General features: G+C 51.6%; 1 protein-coding gene across 2 annotated transcripts in view; it reads right to left on the minus strand.

Annotated features, from left to right (window-relative positions):
- Positions 1–16,436, minus strand: part of Gfra2 (GDNF family receptor alpha 2) — an 88,604-nt gene that overhangs the window by 58,541 nt on the left and 13,627 nt on the right. For both annotated transcript variants that reach the window (XM_046447890.2, XM_058580411.1), the window contains one exon: positions 14,699–14,782. In XM_046447890.2, coding sequence (XP_046303846.1) covers positions 14,699–14,782 — 84 coding nt within the window. The remainder of the gene's footprint in view (positions 1–14,698; positions 14,783–16,436) is intronic.

Raw genomic sequence — 16,436 nt, forward strand, 5'->3', positions numbered from 1 at the left:
TTTAAAAGGGCTGGGGATGTGGCTCAGTGGTTAAGCACCCTTGGTTTTGATCCCCAGTAACAACAACAACAAAAAAATCCAATGTAAGGAAATTCCCAGCAGAAAGAAGAGCAGGTGCATAAGAGACAGAAATGAGCTTGGCATATTCCCTGTCAAAAAAAAAAAAAAAAAAAAAACTATGATGGCTGGAATTTCCCAAACAAGGCAAAAGTTAGAAAAGAAGTCAGAGGCACCATCAGGGGACAGCCACAACACCTTGCAGGACAGGATAAGAGCTTTAGGTTTTGCTCTAAAATAATAAGCACTTGGAGAGCATGAAGGAGGGAACCACGGGAGCTCATTTGCCATCATAGAGAAGACAGAATATCCATGGAGGGGTCGGGAGAGGAGTAAGGAGAAGATGAGGAACAGGCTGCTGCAGTAGCAGGTGCAGAGGTGGAGGTTTGGGTGGGGTGGTCACCCCACAGAGATGGCAAGAAATGAGGCCATTCTGCATGTAACTTAGGGATAACACTAACGAGATTGGCTAGATGCTGAGTGGGAGGAGAGAGAACTCTCAAGGAAGATTCCTGGGTTGGGGCACTAAGCACCAGATAGATGGTGACAGCATTTCATGAAACAGGAAAACCTCCGAAGGACGGGCAGGACCAAATGGACAGTTCTGATCTGAATTTGGTAAGTGCACCAGGCCCAAAGGTGTCCAGGTGAGATGGTGACAAGGCCAAGAATCTGCAGGCTAAAGTTAGGAGATGACCTGGGCTAGAGATACCGGACCGGCGTAACTGACATGAGAGGCTCCTTAAAGCCACTTAACTCAACAAAGTCACCTAGATTGAGGTGAAAATAAAGAAGAGAAAAGAACCCAAGACAGATCCCTGGGGTGCGGATGAGTAGAGACTAGGAAGAGTGGACCTTGAGTTGGAGGAAAATCAAGAGGTGTTGGTTTCATGGAATTGAAGACAAAGAGTTTCCCAAAGGAAGAAGGATGATGGTCAACTGAAGCCAAATAATTGGGGGTGTATTAGCAATGAAATGTAGACTAAGCCAACTCCCCCAGGGTGGAATGGAAGGCAGGAAGAACAGGAAGCAAGAGGGAGAGGCCAGAAGAGACCTCCAGGCCCAGCCTTCCCTGTGGGGTTGCAACCACCCAGGTACCACCCCGACACGTCTCACCCTCAGGGGCCTTCAACCTCGGTTGCACTTTTACAAGCAGCACTTACTGAGCTCCCCCCATGGGTCAGGCGCTGATGGAGAGATGAGCAAAAGCAGCAGGCTCCTGCCTGCCCAGAGCTTACAGTCCAGTGAAGGGAGAGCCCAGAACCAAGCAAGCAAATGCCCAGATCACCCTGAAGCTGGGGCTACTGGTTAAGAGTGCAGACTCTGTCCCAGCAGTGGCTTGGGAGATGGAGGACCACCAGGGGCTGGGCCACTGACTGGCAGAGCAAGAGCCCACAGGTTATGTATGTAACTTCTTGAGCCTCATCTGCAAACTGGGACATGACACCCACCCGCCTACACACAGGGCTACACAAGGATTGGACAGGTCGATGTGGATGAAAACGCCAGCCTTGGCCTGGGTGTAATGGGTGTCCCCAGAAGGCCCATATACTAAAGGCTTGGTCCCCAGGGTGGAACTATTGGGAGGTCTGGGAACCTTAGGAGGTGGGGCTTTGTGCGAGGTCCATAGCTCATTGAGGTAATGCTCTTGGAAGGTAGTTCTCAAGAGAGAATAGTCACCAAAGTCTGAGTCTGGTCCACCCACTCCTGGTTCAGGTTCAAGATGTTTGCTCCCATACCTACTCCCTCCATGATGGGTGACCAATGGGGCTCCTAATCTTTGACTGAATTTCCAAAACTGTGAACTAAATAAGCCTTTTATCTTGGTAAATTAGCTGTCTCAGGTCATTCACTGTGGCCATGAACAGATAACTAACACAATGTCTCTCAAAGATTCCACATCACGGTGCATATGCAATAAAAACTTGTTAAAAAAAAATGTCCCCTGGTTAGAAAGATCCTTCCTCCCATCTCTCCATTCCTGCCCTGCTCATAGAAAGGGCCAGACCTTGTGCTCCAGCTTCCGCACACCATGCCCTTAAAAGAAGAGTTCGAAGTCTCTCCCTCATGAGCAAGAGGAGGGCTCCTGACCTTGTCTTTTCCATCCCAGAAGCCTGCTTGAACGGGACTACAGCACCTTCTCAATTCTGGGCTCTGCTCTTGTGGGAGTGGTGGGCCGGATTTCCTGAGCAACTAGCGAGAAATGGTATGTGCCTCAGCTTCTCCAAGATGACAGGACCAATCCCATTGCCTCAACTCCCTGTCCTCTCAGGTAAGTCCAGAGACTCAGAGGGACCCAAACTCCTATCCCCGACTGCTCTGTGTGTCCCGGGCCCTATGCTCCTCAAACCTGCCCTGGAAATCCCAGTGCGACCCCAGCCCTTTCTATCTCAACCCTTCTCTGAACTTCCCCTCACCTCAACAGCCCCATGGCAACACCGCAGTCACCCCAAGCATTCTCCAAGGGAAGCTGGATTTTTGGAAGCCAGCCAAACCACCAAAAATCAATTTGATGAATGGAAAACTCACTGAAAATCAATGAAAAAAATCAATTTTGATGCTTTTGAATATTATTTTATATTTCGTCAACTTTTAACCATGTTTAAAATTCTTTCTCCAATTCTTCAAAAAGGCAGATGAGTCTTAATTTTGTGGTTCTCACAATTAGAAATTTAAGTGCCATCCTTTCGCAGTTGAAGGTACATTTTCAGCCACATGTGAATCCCCTGTTTCTTTGACATATAGTTTTGGGGTTGGAGGGACTGATTTAGGGACTTTGCCATTCTCACACCAGTCCCCACAATGGCGTGTCAGTTTTAATTTTGTATTTGGTAACAAGTAAAAACCAAAATTGAGGCATAGCAAATTGATGTGACTAACCTAAATCTTTCCTTGACATTTTTCATTCTGTGGTGAGTGATTGTAGGATTTGGGACAACAATCAGAAGAGAAAATTTTGTTACTGACTATGAAATACACTTTTCTCATAAGAAGTCTATATTGACTCATGACACTTAGATTTTTTAAAAAAAAATCAAAAGGAAAAAAAAACTCAATATATCTTAAAACACAGTCACAAAGAACATCTGCAAAAACCTTCCAAAGACGTGAAACCCATTCAGTATGAATTTCTAAAAACTTTTTAAATAATTCCAAAATGGAGTTGAGTAAAAGTCGATGCATTTGGCAAAATTAGCAACTAAATCATTTAACACACTAATGACAGAAAGGGCCACTGGGGAGCTCCTGCAGAGCCGACCTCCAAGCCCATAAGGTAAGAGAGAGTCCCTTCTCCTCCCCACTTCGTGCCATCTGTCTTGATGAGAAGGTCATGCCACCAGTCCACCGCCCCACTCCCCTGTGGGGCTATCCCTACCAACCCACCATTCCTGTGGGGAGCAGTCTCACACCTGGCTCACCCTACCCTTGCTCCCACCCACCCACCATGGCCTTCCTGCTCATCTGTCTCCCACTTCTGGTGATCTCCTCCTAGCCCTGGCTCCTCAGGGCTGTGGTGGTCATGTTCTTGGCCTTCATAACATCCATACCAAACGTCTCAACCTCAGACCACCATCTATCTCCTTACCGCCCGGATCCCTCTCTGGAACTCCTACTCCAGCAATTTCTCAACCTCCCCCAGACCCTGACCCACTGGCCCAACACTTGTTCTCCCTCAACCATCCCATACCCTGTCCTTACGCCCTCCTCCCCCAGCCCAGACTTCCTGGCCTCCAGGAAAACACCCTGACCTCCAACAACCCTGGGGAAGCCTAACCACCCTTTGAGCAGCTGACTGTCACCCGGAAACACACACAAACAGGATGAATGGTCTCATCTTACATCCTTGCCCTCAAGCCTCAAATGCTTTAAAATGACCATTTATTCTTCTCCTGTCTCAGTCTCCCTAGACTGTCTCTCCCACCCAATTATACTGCCTTAGTATCTGTGGGCTGCTATAACAAAAACACTACAGATAGGGTGGCTTGTAAATAACAGAAGTTTACTTCTTACTTCTTTTTCAGCCTCCAGAACTACAGATTCTGTGTCTGGTGAGGGCTCAATTTCTGGCTCATGGACAGCCCTCTTTTCTGCATCCTCTGTGGTCAGAAAGGGCAAGGAAGCTCTCTGGGCCTCTTTCCTAAGGGCACTAATCCCATTCATGAGAGCTCTGTCCTCATGACCTGATCAGCTTCCAAAGATTCCATCTTCTAATGCCCTCACATCAGGAGTTAGGATTTCAAAATACGAATTTGGGGGCAACACTAACATTCAGACCACAGCAAGCTGCCGTAGACAGAAAAGTCCTAGAGAAATCCCCTCACCTTCCCACTCAGCATCAACCAAACCATCTCACATATGGTCCAGAAAGAGGAGATGATGCTCCACGCCAGGTGCAGCTGCATGGCCAAATACAAGAAGCTTGGGTCATGCCTTCTCTCTGTCATTAGGGGGTGAAGTCTGCCCTGCCTCTTGTACTCCAGTGCACCACGTGGACCATCCCCCTCCACTGTTCAAGGGCATCCCTCCTGACACCACCCTTCCCCTCTTATGCCCTTCAATTTCTCCGTGAGAGACTCACGGACCATTCCCAATAGCACAGAATTGTGCCGCCATTACTGCCCACCACAAAACAGAGCAAAACCGAAACCAAGACCACTCCCCCTAGACCACTAACCCCCAGCCCCTATTTGGCTGCTCTCATTCATATTAAAGCTTGAAAGGGCATCTCTGGTTGCTCTTATAACCTGCTCACCTCACGTTCTCTCCTGCAAACTCCCCAGACTGACCTTTTACCCCGTCCTCCTCAAGGACGAGGTCCCCAGACCACCACTGCCCCACGTGCCGAGTCAGATGGTAGCTCCTCCAAGCTTCTCCTACTTGGCACCGGGCATGGACGGTCACTTCCTTTCTCTTGAGACTCGTGCCTGTCTCAGCTTCCCAGATGTTCCCCTCTCACCCTCATCTTAGCCTTCTTCTTGGAAAGCCCCAGCCTCCCTCTGCTCTCTGGCTAGACACTGTCCCTCAGTGACCTCATGCTTCCAAGCCTTAAAATACCATCTATATGCTAATGACTCTCTGCATATCAACCCTGACCTTGGCATTTCCAGGTGGAGGTCTATTTGACATCTCAACCCGAACATGGCCTAAACCAAACTCTTGATTTCTACCTGCTCCACCCCGAATCTGTCCCTCCCCTCATCTTCTCCCTCCTAGTAAGTGGCCGCATCATTGTTGTTCGAGCCAGAAATCAGAGTTACCCATAATTCCAGCTCAGCATCCTCTCAGCTCTGCTTCCAGAACATATCCCAAGTCCACACATTCTCTCCATCTCTTCCCTGACCACCCCTCACCTGGACCCTGCAATGGCCTCTTCAATGGGGTTTTCGTTCTCCCTGTGATCCATTCTCCCATAGCACAAGAGTATCTTCCAAAGGCATAAATCACACGGTGCTATCCAAACGTCTCGAACCTCCCGATGGTTTCTGATCACTCTTAAAATCCAAACTCCTGCCTTGACCTGCAGCAGCTCGGTGATCCAGCCCCACCTACCTCGACGTCCACCTCCAATGCTGCTCCCTGAATCCCACCATGGCCCCCTCATCTCCCACCTCCATGCACGGGTCCCCACCTGGGGTCCTTCCATAGCTGTTTAAACTCAGCCACTTCCCTGATCTTCCCAAGGTTGGACCCTCTTGTGCATCAGAGTTTGCATTCCCAGTCCCCTCATCCCATCACCTAGTTTCATCTCTGCTTGGTGTCCCTCACTATCTCACATCTTCTTTGGGAATCTGTCCACTGGCTCATGTTCTATTCTGTCTCCAGCTCATAGAACACTGGCCCCATAAAAACAACAGACTCCTTTGTTTTGGTCACCCATATGTCCTCAGCACCTGGAATAGGGCATGGCCACCAAGGATGCTTGGTGGCTGGAGATGAGTTCTCACACTCAGTCCTCTTGCAGGGAGGGCACCAAGCCCCCGGAGTTCACGGACACAGCCTCTAGACAAGGACGCCCCACACTGCACATCAAAGTCAAGTGTGCTCACTATTTCTGTGAATCAGGCTGCAATGGCCCTCTATCCTCTGACACTCCTCAGTATCCATGTCTGGACCACTCCTCCCAGAACTATCCAAGGACACAAGAAGAGGGACTAGGGGAACGAACATGGTAGGGGACCAGTTGTTTCCCTGTGGGGTGACAATGAAGATTCTGTTCCAACCAGGGGGGCAAATGGCTTCTCCCTCTGTCTTTCCACTCAGGCCTTCTTCTCTTCCTTTCCTTTTATGGGAAGGGAAAGAATGGCAGACAGAGGCCACTGCCCAAGACCTACAGTCACTCACACACACGTCACATGCACACACACACTGACACACACCATCCCACACACAAACCATCACACTTCCACAAACCATCTCACACACACCACCCCGCAAGCACACTGACACACAGGCTCCACGTACACTCACACCTATAGCACACACACACACTGCCCCCCATACCACTATGCACACACACCTCCCACACACACTCCATCTAGTGCACACACCTATGCACACACACCGTCCATACATCGCCTACTACACACTACCTTCTACACACATGCACACTTTCACGCTGAGCCCTCTCCCGGCTGTGGTCCCTTCTCTGCACGCCCCTGGGGTTAGAGGAGTGTGCGGACAGAGGCGGTGCATGATGCAGGGGCCTCCATCCTGTGCTTCCGGCAGGACAGCAGTGAGAAGCCGAGCCGGGAGCATGCTCAGAAGCGCAGAATGCTGCCAGCCCAGGAGCTGGGGAGACAGCCAGCACAGCCAGGAAGCGCTGGCCAGCACCTGGCCGGACCCCATCACACACAGCGGGGAAGCCACAGGGGGACGATGCAACTGAAGAGAACCAGGAAATCCCCTCACCCCAAAATCTCGCCCCACCCCTTGCACCTGGAATTCTACCATGAGAAAGGCTCTCTTTGGGGTCAAACCTGTTCTCCAGGGGTCCTACAACATCACAATTTCTTCCTTGGCCACAAAGGCAACTAAAGATGAAGTCACCAATGCTGCTCACACTGGGGTGTGAGCAGACCCTGCTACCCACTGACAGGAGCCCAGGGTCCTGCTTTTAAGGGAGAGAAAGAACAGAAATGGAAGAGGGGAGGTGAAGAGCTGCTCAGCTCCTCGGCTCCGGGGGCCGGGGGCGGGGGGGAGCTGACTCCCTCCCCATCACCATCAGGGTGGCCACAGCGGCTTGGACTTCACCTGGCCCTAGTCCCCTCAGACAGCCCATAGCCCCTCCCTGCCTGCCTGCCCCTGGCCAGCGGAGGAGTCCTCCCCAAAAGGGGAGGTGCAGGAGGTGACCGAGCTGCAGCTAAAGCCCAATGGTGGTTGACACTGAGTGTCTGACAGCTGTTAGGTGAAGAATGTGATTTTGAAATTTAAATAACACACTTCTGCATTCGGCTCAGGGAACAACCTGAGGATAAGCAGTTTATCGCCTGAGCCACCATGAAGGGGGACAGGAGAAGGGCTGTCTGCTCCTCCAGCTCCTCCTGCTGCTTCCCGCTTGGCTGCCTCACAAGGGCCTCTGACGGGCACAGCCCAGCCTCCTGGACGTTGAAGCCCACTCTCTCCAGCCCTCGGCACAGTCGGGGGAGGGGGGCATGCAGAGGCAAAGCCAGGGCCCCCGCCTCAGTGGGGCCAGGGGCTCCGAGGGCAGGCCAAGGAGAGCAAGGGGCTTCCCTAAGCATCCAGGAGCCAAGCCGGGCCCAAGCCTCTCCCCAGCTCCAGAAGGCCACTGAGTAGCTTTCCCAGGACACTGACTCTTGAGTCCAAGGGCACGTCCCTCCCTGCTCCAAGGCAGCCCAGTCCCTCCCTGGGCCCAAGCCCCTCACCCAAGCACTCATCTTGAGCTCTGTCGGGAATAAGTCCTGGGAGGGAGCCACAAAGGAGGAACCCCCGAGAGGCCACCCCCCTACCTGCCACAAGAGACACTATTCACTGTCCCCTCATCACCCCAAGCTCAGCCAGGCCTCCCAGCGGTGATGCCACCTAGAACATGCTCCCCAGCTCCCACTTCCTCCTCCCCCCCCAGCGCTGCTGGCTGCCACCTGCCCTGCACTCTTACGGTGTCACCTGGTCTACACCACACGGACAATAAACCACCTCAGGGCATCCCGATGGGTGTCTGTCTCCCCTGCCTGATAATCAGGATAAGGGACTGATGCTTCACAGCAATGGCCGGTGCCATCCCCAGAACACTCCATGGGGACTAAACAAAGCACTCCTCCCAGCCCCAATGGCCTCCCGCACGAGCACTTCCTGCACCTCAGCAGAGTCTACCACGCCCCAGAGCGCACACGCACCTCACAGCGGCTTGGACTTCACAGTTACTTCTTCCTACGAAGGTCAAACACTCCCACAAAGCCATTCGCTCCCTCCAGTCCCCAGACGGTGACCCCAATTACCACCATCTAGGGAGCTCCTAGGCACCGGTACTATGTGCACAGCTGCCCCTATGTCACTGCCCGTCCCTGCTGGGCAGCTGAACTGCTGCATTTCACAGGGAGAAGAATGAGATTCAGTGACACTGAGGTCACACAGTCAGGACGGCAAGGCCAGGATTCAAGACAAGGACTAGCTGGCCTCAAAGTCCACAACCCATCCGCGGCTCTAGGACCCTCTGTGCACATGTGTGAGGTTCAAAGGACAGTGTGGGACACCAAGGAGATACAGAGAAGACTGAACACCCCAGACAGAGCCGCACCACAGTCACACACATGCCACAACACCCAGGAGTGAACACCAGGAGGGAGGACACCAAACCATGGCATGGGACAGAGGGTGGTGCTCACTTCTTAGAGGACCATATGCAAGTCTCCTTGGCAAGGGGCAGGACTGAAGGACTAGCTCCCTCCTCTCTTGAACTCCCAAAAGAGAGATCACTGGAGCCACCACTCCCTTGACTCCATCCAAGCAACATGGCCCAACTCAGGTTTGCTGGCCAGTCAAGGTAGACCTTGCCCCATCTTCCAGCTCAATCTACAAAAGGCCACCAAGCTCAAGCCTCGCACTAGCCTCTGTCCACACCCAGTCACAACAAGGTCATCCCTGCTTGAGATTCCTCCAGACTTTGGAGTCCTACTGTCCTCTAAAAATCACCCAGTCACCTCCACCAAGAACTAACCTGAAGTTGAAGTCAGCGTACGTCACCAAGAAGCATGCAGCCATTTCCCAAATGCTAAGTTCCAGGCCAGCCCTGCCTGCCACCATCTCCCACTGACTTAGGAGAAATTATTCCATGATAATGTTTAAGTAGCTAACATACCTTTCCTGCAAAATGCCCAGCACTGGGTCAAGCAATTACCCACATTATCTCATTTAGTCCTCACCTAAACCCTCAAAGACAGGTGTTTCTGCCACCCCTGTGCTGGGCAAGAGGAAAGTGGGGCACAGAGGTGAATCACTTGCCTAAGGTATGCACCAAGCAATTGGGTATTAAACCTCACCTACATCTGTCCCATCTCTCTGGGCCTCAGTTTACCATCAGGTGAAGGGTTGGGCCTACCTGATCCCTCAGTTCCCTTCCAACTACAGAAAGAAAACAAGAAGGTACTCCATCAATGTGCTCCACGCCTGAGCCTTGAGCAAGGTTGGGATCATAATGCATAATGCCCACCTGGCAGGCCCTGGGTTCAGCCATGGGTTAGCTAGTCCTGAGGCCAAGGTCAGGAAGGACAGTCTGGCTGTGTCCTGACTCACAGTGACAGTGATGTTGGAAGCAACCTCATGTCCTGCCCTCAACTTAAACATGGGAAGGGAGAGTTCATGGACAAGAAGTGCCGAGGCACTGGACACCCCCAGCCCGGCACCCCTCAGAGGTCCACACCCCCTGCTGGCTCCAGGTCACCTTTGTAGAACTTCTCCCAGGGTGACCTCCTCTACCTGAGGATCTCTTATTTTTTCTCTGCCTTGTTCCACCCTCTCCTGCCTCTCCAGCTATATGCAAAGGGTCAGTCACAGGGTCAGCCTGAGGACAGGAGGTTCACTCAACTTCAACATCGACCCCTCCAGTCCCTCCAGATGAATTCCCACCTCTACAGCACACATGCGGCTGAGAGCATGACCGCTGTGGAGCCCAGTTCAGATTCCAACACACAGCGGGCTCGTTGCCGCATCCATTCTCAGTGAGCGCCCTCTACCAGCCCTGTCCCTAGGGAGGGGCACACGCCCATCACACAACGTAGGCACCCCTGGTGAGGAAGGCCACAGCAAGGCCCAAGAGCACACGCCCTACCACAGTATGGATCTTAAATGTCCTCCAAAGGCTCAAATGTTGAAGGCTTGGTCACCAGCCTGTGGCACTATTAGGAAGTTATGGAACCTTTAGGAGAAGGAGCCTCGTGGAAGGAAGTGAGGCCACTGGAGGTGCCCTTGAAGGGGACATCAGGACCCCAGCCCTTTCCTCTTTTTTTTCTACCCAGCCACCATGGGGTGGGCACGTCTGATCTACCACACAACTCCACTGTGACACTCTGCCACCACAAGCCCAAAAGCAAAGGGGCCAGGAGATCATGGACTAAAACCTCTGGGAGCCAAATGAACTTTTCCTCCACACAAGTTGTTTATCTCAGATATTTTGCCACAGCAACAGAAAGCTGACTAACATACCCCTAAGTGGCCAAGCCAGGGTTCACACCCAGGACTGTCTAGCTCCTGTTCCCATGTACCAGGTGCCACATTTAACACTCTAGATCATGTTCTCAAGAACCTCACTTCTTGTCCATGAACGCTCCCTTCCCATGTTTAAGTTGAGGGCAGGACATGAGGTTGCTTCCAACATCACTGTCACTGTGAGTCAGGACACAGCCAGACTGTCCTTCCTGACCTTGGCCTCAGGACTAGCTAACCCATGGCTGAACCCAGGGCCTGCCAGGTGGGCATTACACAAAGAGGAGGGGCAAGCCCTGGGTGTCTGGCAGCAAAGGGCATTGCAGGAATCCTGGCAGTTCCTTGCCAAAAGAATCCCAGTAGGACTTTCCAAGAAGCCCAAAGAGAAAGAAGGTGAGAGATGAAGAAGGACATACTCCAGGAGGCCCCCAAACATGGCCCCAAATTGAAGACAGGAGAAGATAAACAGATATAGGCAATTGGGCCCCAAAGAGACAACAGCCTCCATCCCTGGTACCCAGCTGCAGGTAACAGAGCCCAGAGGAGACCACAGACTCCACCTTGCCTCCCCCAACCTCTCCACACAGAGACAGTAGGGGGCAGTACTCAGTTGACTACAGGCAGGAGGAGCTTCCTGATGGGTCCCCTGCAATCCCACAGGACCACAGCTTCATACACCCAAAGCAGCAGTACAAGGTCTTAGGTCACCCAGGCAAGACCCACCGTCTGTGGGTGATAAACATGTCCAGATACTGATCTCTCGACCCAGAGGGAGCCAGACAGGGGCCGTGAGGGCCGGAGCTCTGAGCTGGTCTGCACACCCAACCACTCTGCCATTTTCTTTATGCCCTCAAGGGACAAAGTGTGGCAAGCACTGCTCTAAGCTCAGGTCTCCATCACCGGAAAGGAAACGTGAGGTCTAGAGCCAGGAAGTGACGTGCCCAAGGCTGCCAGGTGAGGTGGGGCAGAGACTGAGCTGCAATCCAGCTTCCTGGCTCCTGATCCCCCTTCTCTGTGCTCCCCACAATGGGCTGCTTAGTTTCCTGGTGGCAGGGCCTCCCCTCCCAGTTGTGCCTAAGTCTCCCCACACAGAGCCACCCACAGACCCAACTCTAGGGCTGCTATGGGTCCCAAAGAATCAACAAGAGCAGAGAGCAGGGATCATCACAGTACCCAAAACCCGGGCCTCGTGGTGGGGAGTGGTCCCAGAGCACAGAGGCCCAGAGCTTGTGGGGCCGTAATCTCTGGGCAACAAGTGCCAGGAAGCTGAGTCCGTGAGTGCACATCCCTCGTCTGTCCTGGCAGCCCCCTTATCCAAGAGCGTCACCCTCACTCCAGGAAGACTTTCTTTGCCAGGAAGACACTGCAGTGTTGAGTCGGGAAGCCGCAGGGGCGGGGCTGAGGTTGAGGACCTCGAGCTCCTGTACTCCGGGAGCCAAAGTTGTTTACTTATAGTAGTAAACCCAATGGCACCTGCCCACACCTGAGCAACAGGTAAGGGGAACCTGGGAGCCTTTGGGGTAACCAGGGTACCCCCACCACAGCATATATATGCCAACAATCCCCAAAGGACCAACCCAAGGTGGATTCCTATTCAAAGCTAATCAGGAGACTCAGAATGTCAGTCAGAAGGACCTCCATCAGTCCGTCATGGAGGATGGGCAAGACTTAGCACAGAGCTATCACAGTACCCACAGGCAGACCAAGATGGCAGCTTGTGCTGGGACCCCGCTGGGAGGCTATGATGGTGGGAGTCGAGGGCAGGGCGCTCCATGTAACTGACCAGCTTTGAGGTCTCCATTCCGTTCCCTACCACGTCCCAGCACTGCCAAGGCCCACTCTCTGGCTACTCTAGTTTGAATTTCAAATGTCACCAAAGGCCCATGTGTAGAAGGCTGGGTCCCAAGCTTGACACTAGTGGGAGGCAGTGGAAACTTTTAGGAGGGACCTCTTTAGGTCTTTAGGGCCCTGGGGGTATGCCCTGGGAGGAGACTGTGGGAATCCAGGCACTTCCTCGATTTTACCTCTGTCACAAAGTGAGTAGCTTTGTTCTGCCACATACTCCTGCCATGATATGCCACCACAGGCTCAACACAACAGGGCTAACCAACCATGGAATGAAAACTCTCAGGCAAAGTAAACCTTTTCTCTTTATAAGCTGATTATCTCAGGTATTCGATACAGTAATGGAGAGCTGACTAACATAGAGGCCAGTGCCTCACTTCTCACAAGGGTCCAGGGTTTCTCCAACCAAGGACATGCATACCTTCCTCATCTCTATCATTCTCAATGACCAGGCATTCTCAATGGGAGAGGCTGTCACCTCAAGGGAGCAAGGTTTGTTCTTGGGTAGACAAAAAAAAAAAAAAAAGTAGATATTATAGTGGTTTGTGGTCACCCAAAACTCAATCTTCTGTAACAAAATTTTGCTTCTTGGTACTTAATTTCTCTAGCTAGGGAGAATCAGCTTTTCTCCTTAGGGAAGTCATATGTGGGGAGGGGGTTGAGAAACATTATCCTAGAAAGTTCTTCATTTGAAGGACTTAGGATCCCAGTGGACAGTCCTCTGCTCACAGTATGGAGCAATGACTGGTCCCCACCCCAGGACATTTGCAATGTCTGGAGATGTTTTTGGTTGCCACAACTTGAGGATATTACTGTATTGAGTGAGTAGAGACCAGGGAAGATGCTAGACATCCAGCACACAGGACAGAAGTCAGGCCAAAGTGTTGACTGTGCTACTGTTGAGAACCCTGGTTTAGAGAGATAAGAACCTCAGAAGACTTCAAAGACAGCTACAGAAGCTCCTGTGAGACCTGAGGCCTGTAGCTCCCAGAGACCCTCAGAAACCCCTGAGAACAAGCCCTGCGCTGGCCATCCAAGCACAAATGGCTCTTGGAAGAAGCACCTCCCCCAAAAGCAGCTCCAAAACGGAAGTCCCCCTCAGTGCCTGAGCAGGGCAGGCTGCCCTGGGCCCAGGTCTCTAACATGACAGGTGTTCACGAGGCCAAGAAGGAACCATGAAGCTCATCGGCTCCGGGCCTGGCCTGGGATGCAAAGCTAGAGCCAACATGGGCTCTTACTCCCCAGGGCAGCATGGGGTGGGGGACAGCCCAGGGCCACAGATGCCTCAGGGAGGGAAAACCCAGAACAGACCAGAGAACAGTAACCTCAATAATATGGGTGAGTCTCCCTTATCTGAAATGCGTAGCGCCAGGAGAGCTTTGGCTTTCAGATCCTTGTTTGGATTCTGGAATATCTGCATCTATGTAATGAGATGTCTTGGGAATGGGACCCAAACACAAAATTCACTTACATTTCATATGTATCTATACACACAGCCTGAGAGTAACTGTATGCACTGTTTGTAGTGTGCTTGAACTTTGAGACCCAGCCCAAGAGGACAGTGTGGAATTTTCCACTGTGGTATCATGTCAGTCCTCAAAAAGTTTTGGATTTGGGAGCATTTCAGATTTGGGATTTGGGATTTGGGGATTAAGGATGCTTAACTTGTACCAACCTAACAACTCCTAAATGCTCACACAAGCCCTGCAGCACTTTCCAATCCTCACTCACTCAGACGTCAACACAGTCCAACCAGGTAGGTGCTGTCACTCTCCTCACTTCACACCTGAGGAGACTGAGGCAGAGAGAGGTAGAGCAACTTGACCAAGGAGAAGAGCTCCAAAGCAGAAAATTGGAATGTAGGAACCAAGGCACAACGGGTGACAAAACAGGAGAGTGACATCAGGATTCAGATTCAAGACCTGCCCACGGCAGCCACCATGCTAGGCAAGATCCTCAAATGCTGCCCTCCAGACCACCAGCGAGGGAGGTGAGCCACATAGCCTTCTTTACAGACCAGGAATCCAGGTTCAGGGACAGTCAGGGACATGCTGATGAGGAACACAGCCAGGGGAGCCCAGGACTCCTACATCCAGGCCCAGAGCTCCAGGGCCACCTCCCAGCAAGGGCCACTTACCTGAGAAGATTGAAGCAAGCCTGAAGATGTCCGAGAGGCGGGAGGTCACTGGCTCGTAGGGTGAGGCTTCGTAGAACTCCTCACCTGGAAGAGAGAACAGCATCAGACCCAGGCGCTCCTGTCCACAGCACTTCCGGTGCCTAAACCCTGTCCAAGGACATTCCACCACGAGGTCTAGTGGAACTGGGGAGACAGGCAGCCCTCCCTGAGTGAAAAGGGCCGTGCAGGCCAGTTAGAAATGAAGCCTTCAACGTGTCAGTGGGCACATTATTTCTCTCCAAGGGTGGACCCTCCCCCAGAGCAGGCAGCACTGCCCGGCACTTCTCTCCTGTGATCTCCCCTCACAGCCAGCCCTCTCTGAAGGACTTCCAAATGCACTGGAAAGAAGGACAAAGGAAGTCAGACAATGATCCACAGAAGGCCAAGCACAAATCATAAAATCTGAAGCCAATGGTTCAGTACCACTTCCTCATTTCACAAGAGAGGGTTCTGGGGTGGCCCAGAGAGGCAAAATCAACTGCCTGAGGTCACACGGCTTCTTATGGCAGAGCTACAACTAGAATCCAGTCTCTTGGCCCTCACTGTGCATCTGTCCACGTCACTCAGGAGGACAGAATTTCCTCTTTGCTTCCCCTGAGGTCATCAGAAGTGTTGAGAGCCACAGCCGAAGGGGCCCCAGCAAACTTCCAGCTGCCGGCTGATGATTGGCTCACAGCGGCCCCAGCAACATCTAGCTGATTGGCTCCTCTGCGGTGATGCTCATTGGGCTGTTTCCCTGCCCTTTCAGACCATGGAGCTGCTCATTGGGGGACTTTTTTGGCTCCGCCCACGTGACCCAGCCAATCGGCCTCAAGAGCAGGAGGATTGTGGGAGGTGGAGAGAAGCTTGTGTGGGAGAGAGAGGCTTGTGGAAAGCCGGTGGTGGCAGTTGAGGCTCTGAGGGTTTTTCCTGAGAGGCTGTTTTGTTTGGCGTGTGTGGTTCTAAAAATAAAGTTAGTTTCTTTTGACAAGTGGCTCCTGATTGTGCCCAGCCAGACTGCGGCATTTGGTGGCCCGTACGGGGGATGAACCCGTGACCTTGGCGTTAAAAGCAGCAAAGGGAGTGTTTGGAATTTCTCCCAATAAAATTATTACTCCATATACTATGAATCAAATTGATGAGTTAGCTAATGAGTTAAATACTTGGGCAATAATCATGTGCAAATCTAATGTTTCATTTGATAACCACTTACCATCTAATCCTTTATTGTCTTTTTGGTCATTGCATCCTGTAATTTTTCCAAAAATGACAAGAAAAACACCTATCATGAATGCTCCAAATATATTCACTGATGGGTCAAATAATGGTACAGCAGCAGTAGTTACCCCTGATCAAACTTTTACACTTTTAGTACCCAAACAATCAGCTCAAAAGGTAGAGCTTAATGCAGTTTTACAAGCTTTTGTGATGTTTAAAGATTCTGTATTTAATTTATTTTCTGATAGTCAGTATGTAGTTAATGCTATAGTATCTCTTGAAGATGCTGGTAGGATTTCCCCTTCTTCTACTGTTTTCTCTTTGCTTTCCACTATACAAAGTCTAATCTGGGACAGAAAAGATCCATTCTTTATAGGACATATCAGGGCACATACAGGATTGCCTGGAGCCCTTAGTTTGGGCAATGATTTAGCAGATAAAACTACACATGACATACATATTTTCTCTACACTAGAAGAAGCTATAAATTTTCATAAAAAGT

Source organism: Marmota monax, unplaced genomic scaffold (assembly GCF_021218885.2).
Source record: "Marmota monax isolate L192 unplaced genomic scaffold, Marmota_monax_Labrador192_F-V1.1 WCK01_AAM20220418_F8-fsc00040, whole genome shotgun sequence".
In the NCBI taxonomy this organism is placed as follows: domain Eukaryota; kingdom Metazoa; phylum Chordata; class Mammalia; order Rodentia; family Sciuridae; genus Marmota; species Marmota monax.